At 38.1% G+C, this 18,679-nt stretch overlaps 1 protein-coding gene across 2 annotated transcripts in view; it reads left to right on the top strand.

The window, feature by feature from the left end:
- Positions 1–18,679, top strand: part of LOC133084193 (calpain-3) — a 128,670-nt gene that overhangs the window by 10,947 nt on the left and 99,044 nt on the right. Inside the window, exons 4-6 of one of the 2 annotated variants that reach the window (XM_061180429.1) lie at positions 2,377–2,504; positions 10,191–10,370; positions 16,892–16,940. In XM_061180429.1, coding sequence (XP_061036412.1) covers positions 2,377–2,504; positions 10,191–10,370; positions 16,892–16,940 — 357 coding nt within the window. The remainder of the gene's footprint in view (positions 1–2,376; positions 2,505–10,190; positions 10,371–16,891; positions 16,941–18,679) is intronic. The other variant, XM_061180430.1, reaches the window with a different exon arrangement.

Below are 18,679 nucleotides of genomic sequence, written 5' to 3'. Positions count from 1 at the left end.
ATGTATACTAAGGTCTAAGGAAATTATGTGCTTGGAATATGAAGCTATGTTGATGATAATAAGAGATAAGAATGAATCTGGATATTGACTTTGAAAAGGGTTACCTATTGGCAAAATTGGTTTGCTTAATTAAGTTAAAATGAAAACAAAGTGGGGCTTTGACTCTGATTTGTATGTTTGCTTGCCTAGGGTTATTATAGGAAAAGCAGGGTTATTGCTACCTTCTCTCATATAATTAGGATTCTTTACTAGGCTGCAGCCTCAAGAACAGAACATATCAGACCAGTCTTTGGTTTAAAAAAATAAAAATTTTTAAGAAAGTTATTTTACTAATAATGGGAGGATCTCTGAGTATATAAACTAAATGCAATTTGTTAATCACATATAAGCAGACAACCTGCGTGCCCTCTGCTTAGGATGTTCTTGCCCATTTTTGCCTACCCAAAGTCCTACTAATCCCTCAAGGCCCTGCTTAAGTCCCTGTTCCTCCAGAGAGATGTCCCAGAACCCCTCTTCTTACAGTCATCAATATTCCCCTTCCTTGTTCTCCCACAGCACGTGTCCTTGTCCTGTCTCAGCATTTATCATAAAACGCTTTACAGTTACTATATAGGTGTTGCCTCTAAATTGCACTCTCCCTAAGAGTTTAGCCATCCTTTTCACAGCAATCAGCACTTCGCAATATTAGATGCCAAATAAATGTTAGTTGAATTAAATTTGAGAGAGTAGTGGAAATTTATGTCTAACTTGGGAGGGAATACATAATCTAACAGGATTTCAGCCTTATATTTGGATACATTTTCAAATCTTAGAATTCTGATGGCACACTTGAAGTAAATCAAATATACAAATGAATATTAAACATATAAGCAGTAATTACAGTATGATTGGGGATGGGGGAAAGGGGGAGGTGTTGGCCAAAGAGTACAAACTTCCAACTATAATAAGATGACTAACAGCATAGTGATTGTAGTTAATAATACTCTATTATATACTTGAAAGTTGCTAAGAGAGTAGATCTTAAATGTTCTCACCACAAAAAGGAAATGGTAATTATGTGACTTGATGCAGATGTTAGCTAATGCTATGGTGGTGATCATTTTTGCAATATATAAGTATCAAATCAAGGAGTTGTACAACTTAAACTTACACAATATGCCAATTATTTCTCAATAAAGCTGGGGAAAAAATTATTATTGTATGATCAGTACTACATCATAACCTTGTTTTAAGAATGTCTGTAAAAGCAGCCACAGCCTATTTACCATTATTTACCTGGTCACTCTTCAGTGTCCTGTCACTGTTCAAGTGCCCTGACTACTTTCCTATATTCTGAAGAAGCAAGGTTCCAGTAACATCGTTTTGGGGGGGAGGGATTGTTTTTGTTTTTGTTTTTGTTTTTTGGTGCTGCGTTAATGTTATCCCTGCTTCCTGTATCTTGCTTGCACCACATCATACCTGTTCTGTGTGTTACCTCACACAGGCTACCCAGCTTAGCCTTTCATTTAACAGACATTATAGTAACAATACACAGACCCAGTTGTAACCAGAATTTGGCACCATACTGTACTTAATGATTTGCAACCAGTGCAGCATGGCACATCAGTTGAAAACCACTGTCTTAAGATATTTCCCTAATCTTGATGCCTCATTTTGTAATCTAAATCCAGCCATCTCTGCCTTCAGAGTTTGTTGTTATTGTTTTATTTTTCAAATTCTGTGTTCTCTTTATGATTCTATGTTGCTTCCATCTTTCATCAAAGGCAGTATTTAACCTAAATTCTCCATCCTCTTGAGAAAGCTGAGAATATCCCAGCCTCTAGAGAAAGTTCCCCAGACCTTAATCTAAGTGTACAGGAAGTGCCTTGGTTTTAGCACAGGAAGCCTTATTCATCTACAGTAGAGAACCCCAATGACCACCATTTTACTGTCTATTCTTTTCTATTCTGTGGCTTGTTACCCTTCATCTTTTGTTCAACTGGAATCCAGTTACTGTAGTTTTAACACCAAACTCTTATTCTTAAGATACCTGTACTTTATCATAGATACAGTGGGCCACATGTCCCAATTTTCCAAGGGCAGTTTCAGTTTATGCTTGTCATCCACTATCATTATTAATAGAGAGCCCTCTCACTCTTAACAGTCCTGGTCTGGACAATTATATGTTTGCCTAACCATAGAACACATAGGAGGTGTTTGTTTCTACTACAGGTAGAGCCAAGCAAGTACATATAGATTGGGGAGCCTTTCCTTCATGATTGCCATTGTTCTCCAATTTGCTTGGCCTATAATAATTTAAACATAGTTTTCTAATTATCGTAATTTGTAGAACTGACCTGGGTAACCTGTTGAAACTAATCTTGTGTGTGTTCCCAGGTTCCTCTCCTGGCTGAAGTTTATGGTATAGAGGGAAATATTTTCAGGCTTAAAATCAATGAAGAAACACCCTTGAAACCCAGATATGAAGTTCCTGATGTCCTCACAAGCAAGCCAAGCCCTGTAAGGTAAGCCAAGAAACACGCTACCTTGGATACACCCTTAATATGTTCTTCTATCATACCTTGAGTAGCAGCTTTTGTATGAGTCTCATATTTTGTTTCTTCAAAGATACAACCATTTGCAGAGTTAGTTTTCAGTTATTTGGGGATAAATTTATCCATTTTGATGTTATCCATTCTGTACTCTCTTCCTCCACCATTTGACTCATCAGCACTTATTAACGGGGAGAAGCAGAGCTTCTGATCTTCTCTCCTCCTCACAAAGTAAGCAGTTTATCAGCCAGACTTTGGGAGCAAGCAGGAGAGCTGTTTAATTGACTCACTCAGATGAGCAGCAGGGCTCCAGAGATCCAATGTACTAGCCAAACTCCCATGCTTACAGTAATTTATACAGTTAGACTGACTCACTTTTAATTAGCGGCAGTCTCAGAAGTCTAACATGTAATCTGTCTTAGAGTCAGAGATAAATTAATAATCAGTTTCTAGGTGGAAAAAAAATCTTTGGGGATTAAAGCATTTTTCATATACCTGCAGAATCTGCATCAATTCTCAGCACATTTTCCGGTGATATTTTAACTTGGTTCTGTCTGTTGGTTTGTTATTTTCTTTATATCATGTCACTAAGGGAATATAAGATTATGCCAGATGCTTTAATTTTCACTACATTATTATCATAGTTTTATGTAGATTATTTTTTCCATGAAAATCTAATAAAAAGTTAATAAATTATGGGACTTCCCTGGTGGTCCAGTGGTAAAGAGTCTGCCTTCCAATGCAGGGGACGCAGGTTCGATCCTTGGTCAGGGAACTAAGATCCCACATGCTGCAGGGCAGCTAAGCCTGCACGCTGCAACTACAGAGCCCACGCGCTCTGGAGCCCACACGCCACAACTAGAGAGAAGTTTGCGTGCTGCAACGAAGAGCCTGCGCACCGCAACGAAAGAGCCCACATGCCACAACAAAGATCCTGCGTGTTGCAATTAAGACCTGACACAGCCAAAAAAAAAGTTCATAAATTATAAGGAGAAATTAATTTAGCTATGCTAGAACTATCATAAATTTAAAATATATCACTGAGCCACTACTATATGCTAAGAACTTAGGAAATAAGAATTAAAAAGGGACTATTCTCATGGCTTTGCAGTTTGGCAAATGAGAGAGAGAGAGAGAGAGAGAGAGAGTGTGTGTGTGTGTGTGTGTGTGTGTGTGTATTTCCTCTTGGTCACATTACATTATTTTTTACTCTGCTGGACGATTCATTTTACTAGCAGACCTTTAACATTTTTACATCTGTGTTCATAAGTAACATTAGTCTATAGTTTTTCTGTGCTATCTTTGCCAGGTTTTGGAGTCAGGGTGATATTCGCATTGTGTAGTAAAAACAGTATATTAGTTTTGCTTCTATTTCAGCCTTTTTCTAGAGGACCTTTGGCTACTGTAGTAACTAAAAACTACATTTCTCCATTTCCCAGACTCCCATGTAGCTAGTTTCTGATGTAATTCAGGTTCCACCAATCAGATGCACTTACAGTTATCTTGATTTCAGAACTGAGTCTCCCATTTTTCTGGTGTGCATCGGCAGCTATAGAATGACTCTGGAGCCACTAGTTAGGGCAGTGGTTTCCCGATCTCTGGATTGCAGCTAAGTTGACATGATCCTGGAGCCCAGCAGTTGCCACATTGACTTCTCATTACCCAGCTTCCTGATTCCAGCTGAGAGAGAAGTTCTGTTGGCCTGCAGTTATGCAGTATTGTTCTAGGAGTCATTACTAGACACTCAGCCAGGAACCTGCTACCTCAAACCTTCCATGATGTTGTAAGCTAATAATTCCTCCATATTAAGTCACTTTACTTTCTGCTTAAAATAGCCAGAGTTGTTTCTGTTATCTACAGTTGAGTTTTGGTTAACATAGTCATTGATATCAGAATGAGTATAAGCAACAGACCCTCAAGGATGGGAATCTGAGCTTAGTTAGCTGATCTACTTGGATTTGAAGACAGTGAGGACCTGGTTTTCATTGGACGGTGAGATATTAGTGTTTTGGGCTGAATACTACCCTCCCCAACCAGACTCATATGTTGAAGCCCTAACCCCCCATACCTCAGAATGTGACTACTCCGAGATAGAGCCTTTGAACAGGTAATTAAGTTAAAATAGGGTCATTAGGGTGGGCCCTAATCCAATATGACTGGTGTCTTGTAAGAGGAGGAGATTAGGATACAGATAACACAGACAGAGGGATGGCCATGTGAGGACACAGCAAGAGGATGGCCATCTGCAAGCCAAGAAGAAAAGCCTCAGAAGAAACCAAACCTGCCGACACTTTGATCTAGGATTTCCAGCCTCCAGAATTGTGAGAAAATAAATTTCTGATGTTTAAGCCACCAAGTCTGTGGTATTTTGTTATGTCAGCTCTAGCAAATTAATACGACTAGCAATAAACCATGGCATTCTGTGGCAGTCACTTAAATTACTACTTGTGGTTGCCTGAAATAGAGTGCCTATTGAAAGCATGGCTCTGGCAAACCAAGTGGTGGGGCCATAGCATAGCATGATTGCCATACAAAATTCAAAGCTCTGAGGTGGCCTGGCTGCTATTAATTTCACTGAAGAACTTAAAGAAAACAGCAGTTTCAGGCTTTTAAATTCTTAGCATTGTCAGAAACCTAATAGATTTCTATGACAATCCTAAAAGTCATATCTACAGAGTCCTTGTAGCTGAAAATCAGATACAGAGTTAGATTCTGTGGTTTGCTGAATTAGAGCGTAAGTTGAATTCACAGCTTCGTCATCAGGTCTATGAATTTAGGGCATCAACTGTGAAAAGGTAGGACTCCCCAAAATTGAATAGCAACATTTGGGAATATTTGGATAACCCTGAGTACCCAAACCTCAAAATTCCACTGAGCCTCCCAGTTCAGCAGAAGCAGCTCCTTCTCCTCCATCTGATAAGGCTGATCTTACCTGCTTGGACACCCCGTGTTAACCTCACCTGAAATATACTGTGCCAGGGGATTCCAGTGCTCCCTGTGCTTCACCCTTACCATGCTTCACTGCCTCCAAACCCACTATCGAGTCAGACCCCAACATGCCTAGGGAGCCAATTATAGTCAAACCCAGGAGGAAAAGGCTTACACACCTAAAGAATTATAAGATTTTATACTGGCAAAAATCTGGGAAATATGCATAGAAATGATTTCTGAGGGACTTCTAGACCGGAAGGAAGGACCATAACTTTAGGATCATGCTAAATTTACTGACATGGGTTCAGGTACCAGAGAATTCAGACTTAATATGCTAGCTTGGACAGCTGAAAGTGGTTCTAATTATTTGCTTGGTTAAGTATAACTTGAACTCAGCTATGGACTGTGCTGAATGAAGCTGAGATACCAGAAATTCCTTGGTGCTGTGTAGAAGAAATGATTCATAGACTTAGGGAGATAAAGATGTTGAAGTGGATATGTCATATGCATCTAGCCCCTAATTCTGTTCTCCAGAGGATCCAAAAGATACTCCCTTCATTGAGAGATACATTAGTGAGGGAACACTTGGAAAGCATTATAGTGAGTGAATGTCTTTTCTGAGCTAGAGATAATGGTGGGAATGGTACCATTAAAATGGGCTCCCTGATTTCAGTGGAAATGATGAGACTCTAGGTAGCAGAGTCAAAGTAGCAGCATTTAGTTGTAAGAGACAAGGTAGACGTGTTTCCATAACAGGGCCTGTGTGGTACTCAAAATGGTTCAACCCTCAGGGCAGTGCACAATACGTCAAGGGGTCCATTAAGCTGAAATAGATGGACTAAAGTCCTACTTGACAGAATAATCAAAAGAACTCTATTTAGGTTTGATGAACAGTGAGACACAACCTCTCAAACTACGAAGTTAATTTCGAGAACCTAAAGCATCTTGCTTGAGGGGAAGGCCTAGAATCCATGGAGGAGGTTGTAAAGATATAATAAGATCATAAACTATCCCTCCTAATCCTCCCTAAAGAGGCCTGTGACCAGGGTGACTATGCACTAGAAAAATATCTAGACCTAGGGATTTTATTTTTTTAATTTTTATATCTTTATTGGAGGATAATTGCTTTACAATGTTGTGTTAGTTTCTGCTGTACAACAAAGTGAATCAGCTATATGTATACATATATCCCCATATCCCCTCCCTCTTGAGCCTCCCTCCCACCCTCCCTATTCCACCCCTCCAGGTCATCACAAAGCACTGAGCTGATCTCCCTGTGCTATGCAGCAGCTTCCCACTAGCCATGTATTTTACATTTGGTAGTGTATATATGTCAATGCTGCTCTCTTACTTCGTCCCAGCTTCCCCTTGCCCCTGTGTCCTCAAGTACATTCTCTACATCTGCGTCTTTATACCTGCCCTGCCACTAGGTTCATCAGTACTGTTTTTTAGATTCCATATATGTGCATTAGCATACGGTATTTGTTTTTCTCTTTCTGACTTACTTCACTCTGTATGACAGACTCTAGGTCCATCCACCTCACTACAAATAACTCAATTTCGTTCCTTTTTATGGCTGAGTAATATTCCATTATATATATGTGCCACATCTTCTTTATCCATTGATCTGTCGATGGACATTTAGGTTGCTTCCATGACCTGGCTACTGTAAAGAGTGCTGCAATGAACATTGTGGTACATGTATCTTTTTGAATTATGGTTTTCTCAGGGTATATGCCCAGTAGTGGGATTGCTGGGTCATATGGTAGTTCTATTTTTAGTTTTTTAAGGAACCTCCATACTGTTCTCCATAGTGGTTGTATCAATTTACATTCCCACCGACAGTGCAAGAGGGTTCCCTTTTCTCCACACCCTCTCCAGCATTTGTTGTTTGTAGATTTTTTGACGATGGCCATTCTGACCAGTGTGAGGTGATACCTCATTGTGGTTTTGGTTTGCATTTCTCTAATGATTAGTGATGTTCAGCATCTTTTCATGTGTTTGTTGGCAATCTGATGTCTGCTTTGGAGAAATGTCTATTTGGGTGTTCCATCCATTTTTGGATTGTTTGTTTTTTTGATATTGAGCTGCATGAGCTGCTTGTATATTTTGGAGATTAATCCTTTGTCAGTTGCTTTGTTTGCAAATATTTTCTCCCATTCTGCAGATTGTCTTTGTCTTGTTTATGGTTTCCTTTGCTGTGCAAAAGCTTTTAAGTTTCATTAGGTCCATTTGTTTATTTTTTATTTTATTTCCATTCCTCTAGGAGGTGGGTCAAAAAGGATCTTGCTGTGATTTATGTCATAGAGTGTTCTGCCTATGTTTTCCTCTAAGAGTTTTGTAGTGTCTGGCCTTACATTTAGGTCTTTAATACATTTTGAGTTTATTTTTGTGGATGGTGTTAGGGAGTGTTGTAATTTCATTCTTTTACATGTAGCTGTCCAGTTTTCCCAGCACCACTTATTGAAGAGGCTGTCTTTTCTCCCTGTATATTCTTGCCTCCTTTGTCAAAGATAAGGTGACCATATGTGCATGGGTTTATCTCTGGGCTTTCTATTCTGTTCCATCGATCTATATTTCTGTTTTTGTGCCAGTACCATACTGTCTTGATTACTGTAGCTTTGTAGTATAGTCTGAAGTCAGGGAGCCTGATTCCTCCAGCTCTGTTTTTCTTTCTCAAGATTGCTTTGGCTATTCAGGGTCTTTTGTGTTTCCATACAAATTGTAAAATTTTTTGTTCTAGTTCTGTGAAAATGCCATTGGTAATTTGATACGGATTGCATTGAATCTGTAGATTGCTTTGGGTAGTATAGTCATTTTCACAATGTTGATTCTTCCAATCCAAGAACATGGTATATCTTTTCATCTGTTTGTATCGTCTTTGATTTGTTTCATCAGTATCTTATAGTTTTCTGCATACAGGTCTTTTATCTCCTTAGGTAGGTTTATTCCTAGGTATTTTTTTCTTTTTGTCGCAGTTGTAAATGGGACTGTTTCCTTAATTTCTCTTTCTGATTTTTTTTGTTAATGTATAGGAATGCAAGAGATTTCTGTGCATTAATTTGTATCCTGCTACTTTACCAAATTCATTGATTAGCTCTAGTAGTTTTCTGGTGGCATCTTTAGGATTTTATATGTATAGTATCATGTCATCTGCAAACAATGACATTTTTACTTCTTCTTTTCCAGTTTGGATTCCTTTTGTTTCTTTTTCTTCTCTGATTGCTGTGGCTAAAACTTCCAAAACTACGTTGAATAGTAGTGGTGAGAGTGGACACCCTTGTCTTGTTCCTGATCTTAGAGGAAATGCTTTCAGTTTTTCACCATTGAGAATGATGTTGGCTGTGGGTTTGTCATATATGCCCACTTTCTGGAGAGTTTTTATCATAAATGGGTGTTGAATTTTGTCAAAAGCTTTTTCTGCATCTATCGAGATTATCATATGGTTTTTCTCCTTCAATTTGTTAATATGGTGTATCACATTGATTGATTTACATATATTGAAGAATCCTTGCATTCCTGGGATAAACCCCAGTTGATCATGGCATATGATCCTCTCAATGTGCTGTTGGATTCTGTTTGCTAGTATTTTGTGGAGGATTTTTGCATCTATGTTCATCAGTGGTATCGGCCTGTAATTTTCTTTTTTTGTGATATCTTTGTTTGGTTTTGGTATCAGGATGATGGTGGCCTCGTAGAATGAGTTTGGAGTGTTCCTCCCTCTGCTATATTTTGGAAGAATATGAGAAGGACAGGTGTTAGCTCTTCTCTAAATGTTTGATAGAATTCACCTGTGAAGCCATCTGGCCCTGGGCTTTTGTTTGTTGGAAGATTTTTAATCACAGTTTCAATTTCAGTGCTTGTGATTGGTCTGTTCATATTTTCTATTTCTTCCTGGTTCAGTCGTGGGAGTTTGTACTTTTCTAAGAATTTGTCCATTTCTTCCAGGTTGTCCATTTTATTGGTATATAGTTGCTTATGGTATTCTCTCATGATCCTTTGTATTTCTGCAGTGTCAGTTGTTACTTCTCCTTTTTCATTTCTAATTCTGTTGATTTGAGTCTCGTTTTTTTCCTGATGATAGACCTAGGGATTTTAAGTGCTGTCTCTGAGCTTATTTAACTCCTGGGGATCCAAAGCATCCTAAAAGTCTACGTGTCAGATTGGGCTGTTGGAAGTCAGGTGATAAATAAACAAAAGTTTCACCTTTCCATCTCACTTTGGACTGAGTGAATCAATAACCCAATCTGTGTTATTTCCTCAGTTTCTGAGTGTAGGGTTGGAACGAGAAAGAAAAGCAAAATGTTTAAATTCTATGCACCAACTTGTTACTAGACTGTCCAGACCAAAGTAATAATGATGATGAGAGCTAACATTTACTGAGCGCTTATTATGTGCCAGGCTCTGTGCCAAGTGCTTTACATGTGTGATCTCATTTAATCCTCTCAAAAAGCTCTATTTGTTCTTGCTTTTATCATTTCCACTTTACAGATGAGGAAACCAAGAACTAGAAAGATTAACTTGTCCACAGTTATACACCTAGTGCATGGGAGAGCTATGTTTAGTCCAGGCTTTCTGACACCAAAGCCCATGCTCTCAATTACAGCTCTCTACTGCCTTATCTGTGCTATGTGACATGAATATTGATTTACTAATTTGAATTGAGAATTGCATTGAGCCATGTAAACCTATAGCAATTTATTTTTCTCTTCCTGCCTTGTTTTCCAGGCTGATTTCATGCTCAGGGGATACAGGCAGTCTCGTATTGGCAAATGGAAAAGATCTGAAGTGTCGCATCACAGCAAACCCATTCAAGATAGACTTGGTATCTGAAGAAGAGGTTGTGATGAGCATAAACTCCCTGGGCCAATTGTACTTTGAGCAGCTGCAGATTCCTCCCAAGCAAAGGTATTTTTGCACGTTACTTAACACATAAAGAACTTAAGAAAACCTGATTGTGAATACCAGTTGCCTAAATAGATAATACATCACCATAGAAAACTGGTTTGCCTTATTTGCTGGGATATTGTTCTGAGAAATTTCATCTTTTCACCTGTGCAGGTGAATGCAGGCTTGATGACAAAAATTATTCTCAGACATTTGTGAAGATGACACTCTTAACACATCCTGTATGTTTGACTGAGGACATTCTCTACCCTACACATCCTTCTAAAAAAGCATCCTGTTAACTTTTTTTTTTTTTTCTTTCTTTAATTTATTTATTTATTTTTGGCTGCATTGTGTCCTCGTTTCTGCGCGAGGGCTTTCTCTAGTTGAGGCAAGCGGGGGGCCACTCTTCATCACGGTGCGCGGGCCTCCCACCATCGCGGCCCCTCCCATTGCAGAGCACAGGCTCCAGACGCACAGGCTCAGCAGCTGTGGCTCACGGGCCCAGCCGCTCCGCGGCATGCGGGATCCTCCCAGACCAGGGCTCGAACCCGTATCCCCTGCACCGGCAGGCAGACCCTCAACCACTGCACCACCAGGGAAGCCCACTTTTTTTTTTTTAAATAAATTTATTTATTTATTTTTGGCTGCGTTGGGTCTCCGGTGCTGTGCGCAGGCATTCTCTAGTTGCGGCAAGCAGGGGCTACTCTTCATTGCGGTGCACAGGCCTCTCATTGCTGTGGCTTCTCTTGTTGCGGAGCACGGGCTCTAGGCAAACGGGCTTCAGTAGTTGCAGCACGCGGGCTCAACAGTTGTGGCTCCCAGGCTCTAGAGCCCAGGCTCAGCAGTTGTGGCGCACAGGCCTAGTTGCTCCGCGGCATGTGGGATCTTCCCGGACCAGGGCTTGAACCCATGTCCCCTACATTGGCAGGCAGATTCTTAACCACTGTGCCACCAGGGAAGCCCACACCCTGTTAACTTGATAGATGCTAATGTGAACTAACATGTCTTCAGAATTTCATTTTACCTCCTTAGAATAACATGAGTTACCTTAGACTTGAATAGTTGTCCAGGAATTTTCTGGAACCAACCATTTGATCAAAGCTGTTTGTGTGTGGGTCACATGAACTGGAAGACAGTAGTAGAAGGAGATTCTTCTTCCATTTTTACCAATATTGTCTTTAAATCCTCCAGTCTTTCTATTTTTACCCAAATAATGAACATCTTATTTGAGCTGCAGAAAGCATTCAACATAGTGATTTTTTTCAGAGTTTCAACTTATTTCTATTTTAAAATTTTAATATTAAAAAATCTTATTTTGGGACTTCCCTGGTGGTGTAGTGGTTAAGAATCCACTTGCCAATGCAGGGGATGCAGGTTCGAGCCCTGGTTCAGGAAGATCCCACATGCCGTGGAGCAACTAAGCCCATGTGCCACAACTGCTGAGCCTGCGCTCTAGAGCCCGCGAGCCACAACTACTGAGCCTGCACACTACAACTACTGAAGCCCACGCACCTAGAGCCCATGCTCTGCAACAAGAGAAGCCACTGCAATGAGAAGCCCACACACCGCAACGAAGAGTAACCCCTGCTCGCCGCAACTAGAGAAAAGCCTGCGTGCATCAACGAAGACCCAACGCAGCCAAAAATAAATAAATAAATAAATAAAGTTTAAAAATATAAACGACTTATTTTATCACAGAAATGTGTTCATTGAAGGAAAAATAGAAAATATTGAAAAGAAGAAAAATTAAAATACCCATAATCCTGCCACCTACTCTGTTAGTGCCTTATGAATATAATTCAATTACTTTTTTTGACTGAAAATACTAATAGCATAACAAATCCCTGTGTATTTGTTATTTATATTTAATTCATTATTTATTTATATTTAAAGCATTAATATTTAAAACATTTTTTCCTTTTACTAAACTCCCATTATTTTTGTTTTATTTTGTTTTAGAGGTGATATCTAAGTTGGGCTTTTAAATTTTTATTTATTTTTTTAATAAGCACATTGTACAAAGGTGTATATACACAGGGAGATCAGCTCGGTGCTTTGTGACGACCTAGAGGGATGGGATAGGGAGGGTGGGAGGGAGTTTCAAGAGGGAGGGGATATGGGGATATATGTATACATATAGCTGATTCACTTTGTTGTACAGCAGAAACTAACACAACATTGTAAAGCATTTATACTCCAATAAAGATGTGAAAAAGAAAGGTGTATATAGTGAAAAGTCTCCCTCACCATTTGTCCTTGAGCTACCTCATTCCATCCTTGAAAGTAATCAGTGTTTCCAGTTTTCTGTGTATCCTTCCAGAGATAATTTATGCCTATACAATAAGACTAATGTATTCTTTGTTTTTTCCTTTCCTGACACAAATGATATCATCTTTACACATTATTCTGTACCTTGCTTTTTTTCCCTTTACCAATGTGGTAGTTTCTAATTTCTTTAAAACAGCTACATAGTTTCTATTATATGGTTACACTGTGATTCATTTAGTTAATCCCTGCTAGTAGACTTTAAAGTTGTTTCTGATATTGTTTTACAACTACTTACTTCATGAATAACCTTGTATGTGTGTCATTTTGCATACATGCAAGTATATCCATAGACCAGAGTCATAGAAGTATAATTTCTGATCAAATGGTTTGTACATCTGTACTTTTGATAGATGTTTCCAAATTGCCTCCCATAGAGGTTGTGTACTAGTTTATATTTCCATTATTTGTATTTATCTTTGTGTTAGGAAAATTAGATTAACCACTTGGAAAAAAAAATGTAAGTTAGGTCCTAACCTCAGAACATTAGCAAAAATGAATTCCAGATAAATAAAAATAAAGCACACAAAAAATAAAAATAGGAAAAAATGTAGACTTTAAAAAATCTTATTAGTGTGAGAAAAACTGAAGAGCCATAAGGAAAAAGATTGATTGATTCAATTACTTAGAAATTTTAAACTTTAAAATTTATTATAACCACAAAAACAAAATACAAACAAACAAAAAAACTTGAACAAAATGAAAAGGCAAGGACTTGTAATTTCCAGTCTGGCACGTGAGGAGCTCAGAAGTTGCCACAAACAAGAATGAAACGTTAATCAAAAAAAAAAAAAAAATTACTCAAAATACAATATAGACCTCAATGTAAAACCTAAAACTATAAAACTTCCAGACAACAATGAAGAAAATCTTGAAACCTTGGATCAGGCAAAGATGTCTTAGATATTACACCAAAAGCATGATCCACAAAAGAAAAAATGGGTTAAATGGACATAACCAAAAGTAAAAATGTCTGCCCATTCAAAGACTATATGAAGAGAATGAAAAGATAATTCATAGACTAAGAGAAAATATTTGCAAAGTATATATCTAATAAAGAAGTTGTATGTATTGATATAATATAGAAAGAACTCTCAAAATTTAAGAAAATAATCTAATAAACAAAAAATTTAAACAGATATTTCACCAAAGAAGATATACAAGTGACGAATAAGCACTTGAAAAATATGTTCAATGCCATTAGTCATTAGGGAATTGCAAATTAAAACAACAGTGACGTACTACCACACACCTATTAGAATGGATAAAGTTTAACAGGCCGACCATATTGTTAATGTAAATTGACCAAATAAAATTATATCCTTCTTAGCAGGAGCTGATAAACTGACACTGGGCTTGGAAATGTAAAAAAAATTTTCTATAGACGGGGTGAACTGAAACCAGGGAAGAGTGAGTTCACTAGATGGGGGGAACATGGCTATTTGGAGCGAAAGGTCAGTCCACAGCATCGTAATAACACTAATGTGTATATTCACAACAAAGTAATGTCACTACATTTAATAGACAGCACCAAAAAGTAGACATAGTGGGGACAAAAGTTCCCTGATATAAATGGCTGCCTAGACTTATTATCCTTGTGGATCCTTGGGAGGCATTCTTTGAGACCAAATTGAGACTGGTCCCTGGGCAGAACGTTGCTCTCTGCCTGTTGAACATTCATGCTGCAAGAAGAGGTAATGAGCCTTATTCTAAGTACAGATGTACCTTGTACTTGTGTAATATCCTAAAGGAGAATCATAGTTTACATGCAATCTTGCAATCTTCTGCTATGAAAAGTGTTTATTTTGCCTTTTTCAATATATTTGCTTGACTTAGGCACTTTGAACAAGGAAAAGAAAAATAAAACACCTCTGAACTCTGATCTTTCACTGCTTTTGTACATTCTGATTGTGAAGTTGAGGGTAAGGATGTTCAAAAACCCATGGGGGGGCTTCCCTGGTGGTGCAGTGGTTGAGAATCTGCCTGCCAATGCAGGGGACCCGGGTTCGAGCCCTGGTCTGGGAAGATCCCACATGCTGCGGAGCAACTAAGCCCGTGAGCCACAACTACTGAGCCTGCGCATCTGGAGCTTGTGCTCCGCAATAAGAGAGGCCGTGACAGTGAGAGGCCCGCGCACCGCGATGAAGAGTGGCCCCCGCTCGCCGCAACTAGAGAAAGCCCTCGCACAGAAACGAAGATCCAACACAGCTAAAAATAATAAATAAATAATAAGTAAATAAATTTATTAAAAAAAAAAAAACCCATGGGGAATTTATATGCCTTCAGAATATTGTGCCTGTTCTAATATGATGAGCTTTTAAAACACTTCGTTAAAACATGAATCAATTTGTGTAACTGTATAGATACTCAGCTAATTTTGAATGCTGCTGATGGCATAACTATATATAAATATAAATATAAATTTTTATATCCAAAAATATATTCTTGTGTGCTGCTTTTCCTACCTGGCGATGTTATTTCATATAATGAAGATTGTTTTCCTTTTTACTAACTCATTTCAAAGAGAAAGAATTTTACTTATAAGCAAGCTGTTTTTCCCCCAAACATTCCAAGACAATTCTTTTTCCTCTTTGTTTTTTTCATCCAATAAATGATAGTATTATGATCTTTAAAAAAGAAAATAGCAGAGCAGTTTTTCAGTTATCTGAAACACTGTCTCCTGGGCTGCAGTCCTCATTTTGCCCCCAATAAAACTTAACTCCCGACTCTCAAAAAAAAAAGAAAATAGGAGTAGTTATATTAATTTCAGAAAGAGCTAACTTCAAAACAGGGAAAGTTATCAGGGATAAAGAAGGCCATTACATAATGATACAGGGGTCATTCTCTGAGAAAACATAACAATCAACAAACCTTAATGTGTATGTGCCTGATAACAAAGCATCAAAATACTTGAGGCAAGAATGATAGAACTGCAAGTAGAAGTAGATGAATCCACTATTATAATTAGAGACCGTAACACCCTTCTATCAGGAATGGACAGGTTCTGCAGGGAGAAGATCAATAAGGACATATTCTAATTCAAAAGCACCATCAATCAACTGGCTATAATTGACATCTATAGTCTCCCTCATCCAACAACAGTAGAATACACATTCTTCTCAAGCTCACATGGAACATTCACCAAGACCATATTTTGTGTCATAAAACACACCTTAACAAATTTAAACGAATGGAAAGCATACAACACCAGCTCTCAGACCACAATGCAATTAAACTAGAAATCAACAACAGAAAGCTGGAAAATTGCAAAATACTTGAAGATTAAACAACATGCTTCTTAATAACACAAAGAAGAAATCTAAAAAGAAAGAAAGGAAAAGATTTCAAACTAAATGAAAATTAAAATACAACTTATCAAAATTTGTAGGATGCAGCAAAAGCAGTGCTTAGAGGGAAATTTGTAGCATTGAATGCAAATATTAGGGGGGCAGATGCATTTGAAGAGAGGCACATAGGAACTCCAAAAGAACAAGTCATTTCTGTTGCTTATGCTCACTGGTAGGTTCATAATTGTTCACTTTAGTATTATTCTTTAAACTCTGTGTGTACATTATATACTCTTCTATATGCATGCTGCATTTTACACTAAAGAAAAAAATTAATGTATAATGAGTATGAATAGACAATTCACAGAACTAGAAATACCATTTAATGTATAAAAAGGTAGTCTGCATCATTAATGGTATAAGTTCAAATTGAAATGCATTATCTTTTCTAAAATTTTAGATTGGCAAAGAGTTAAAAAAAAATCCATGAAGTCTAGTATTGTTAAGAATGGGAAGAAACATGCACTCAAATACAACTATAGGTGTTAGAATAAGTTGTCATCATCCTGCAAGACAGTGCATCATGTTGCTCCATTCTAGGGTAATATTGCGTGAGAGGAACTGTGTTCTACCTTGCTTATGTTTTGTTTAAATACTATGAACATGTATTACATTTATAATAAAAAAACTGATTAATGTATTTTTAAAAGAGTTAACAAGAAAATTCAAATCTATCTACATTTTATAAGAAATCAAGCTGTTGGATTAATGTTCATCATAAATGTTTAATTTCATAAATTTATTTTTATAATGATGTTATTTTTAATAAGTTAAAGGATATAATTTATGGGGTCTCAATATTTGGAAATGAAAATCTTTATCATTGAACAAATTGTCAGTCATGAGTGAAACAACTTTATATTACAGCAGAGCTACCAAGGAAAATGAGGAGGATACATCAGATGACACCACTCAGGTAATCTACATAGAGTAATTTATCTTTTTAAAATGTTTTTCACTATCATCATCATTATGTGGAATGTAATGGGTCTGTTCTTCCCTTATACAGGTGGGTAGTTGGTAAATGCTTTACTACATATAAATGGGACCTCCTGTAGGCCAGGCACTGTTCAAGGAATTGGTGCTGTATCATCAAACTAATCAGATTCCCTCATTATCATGGAGCTTACATTCTTCTAAGTCACATTAACTTTTTTGGACTTTAAGAGCAAAGGAGAACTATGGAAAGGTCTTAAGCAGCAGAGATACATGGTCTTATTTCTGTTTCTGAAAGATTATTTTGGCTAAATTCTAGAGAATGGACATTCCAGAAGTCTTCTCTTCATCTAAAGCCCCACACATCTTTAAAAGAACCCTGACAGTAGCTATGGCCACCAAGAATGGTGAAAAATATTTCCAGTGCAATAAGACAAATGCTTCTTCCTCTTGAGAACTGGCCCATACTGATGAATATGAGAGGGAATAATTTTTCCATTTTCAAATAGGGAAGATAAAAACTAACACATTTGTGCCTTACAAAGCTTTGTGACAATATGTTAGATTAGCTTTTGGGAGACCTCTAATCAGATAGCTTAGATAGTGGTTTTGAGTCAAACACCCCCTTGCAGGAATCTGATGAAAGCTATGAACTATCTCTGTAGAAAAAAAAAATTTTTTTCCTACTGTTTGAGGGAGTTCACAAACTTTAAAGCCTATCTAGACCTCAGGATAATAATCCCACATTAAGAATTCAGGTGTCGTTTTAAAAGAAACAAACAGACTCACTTTACAGAAGCTTTAATTATGAAGAAACAACCTAGAAATAGGGAAAGGGCTCACTTTATTATTATTATTGTTATTATTATTTATTTATCTATCTATTTGTTTATTTATTTTGGCTGTGCTGGGTCTTAGTTGTGGCACTCAGGATCTTCGTTGCAGCATGTGGGATCTTTTAGTTGCGGCATGAGAGATCTTTTAGTTGTGGCATGTGGACTCTTAATTGTGGCATGCATGCGGGATCTAGTTCCCCGATGAGGGTTCGAACCCAGGCCCTCTGCATTGGGAGTGCGGAGTCTTACCCACTGGACCACCAGGGAAGTCCCTCACTTTTTAAAAAGAAATGTGCTTTTCACATACACACACAATTCTTTTAAAACTTTTTCATTTTACCAGAGAAAAGGTGACTTCTGTAAAGCTTGGAAGTTCATGGCTCTAGGTCAAAAGATAGTGAACCTGAGCAGTGGCCATCCCAGTTGACTTCTCCATCCAGCACAGGAACACAGCCAGTAGTTTGGCTAATTGAAGCAGGGGGGAAAGTGCCCACCTCAGCCAAAATCTTTGCTTAGGGTCTCTCAAAAGAGACCCAAGTTATTTGATTCTAAACGTTTTGCCTTACATATGTAAAAGACTGCATTTTGCAAAGTGCTTTCACATCATTTTGGCTCTTTTAAAGATATTCACGTCAAACAGTGTGGCACTTCCTAAACAATTAAACATAGAATTACAATATGAAGGGCTTCCCTGGTGGTGCAGTGGTTAAGAATCCGCCTGCCAATGCAGGGGACACGGGTTCGAGCCCTGGTCCAGGAAGATCCCACATGCCGTGGAGCAACCAAGCCCGTGCGCCACAACTACTGAGCCTGCGCTCTAGAGCTCGCGTGCCATGACTACTGAGCCCGCGAGCCACAACTACTGAGCTCGCCTGGTACAACT

This window comes from Eubalaena glacialis, chromosome 2 (assembly GCF_028564815.1).
Source record: "Eubalaena glacialis isolate mEubGla1 chromosome 2, mEubGla1.1.hap2.+ XY, whole genome shotgun sequence".
In the NCBI taxonomy this organism is placed as follows: Eukaryota; Metazoa; Chordata; class Mammalia; order Artiodactyla; family Balaenidae; genus Eubalaena; species Eubalaena glacialis.
This window is presented reverse-complemented; position numbering and strand designations above follow the sequence as displayed.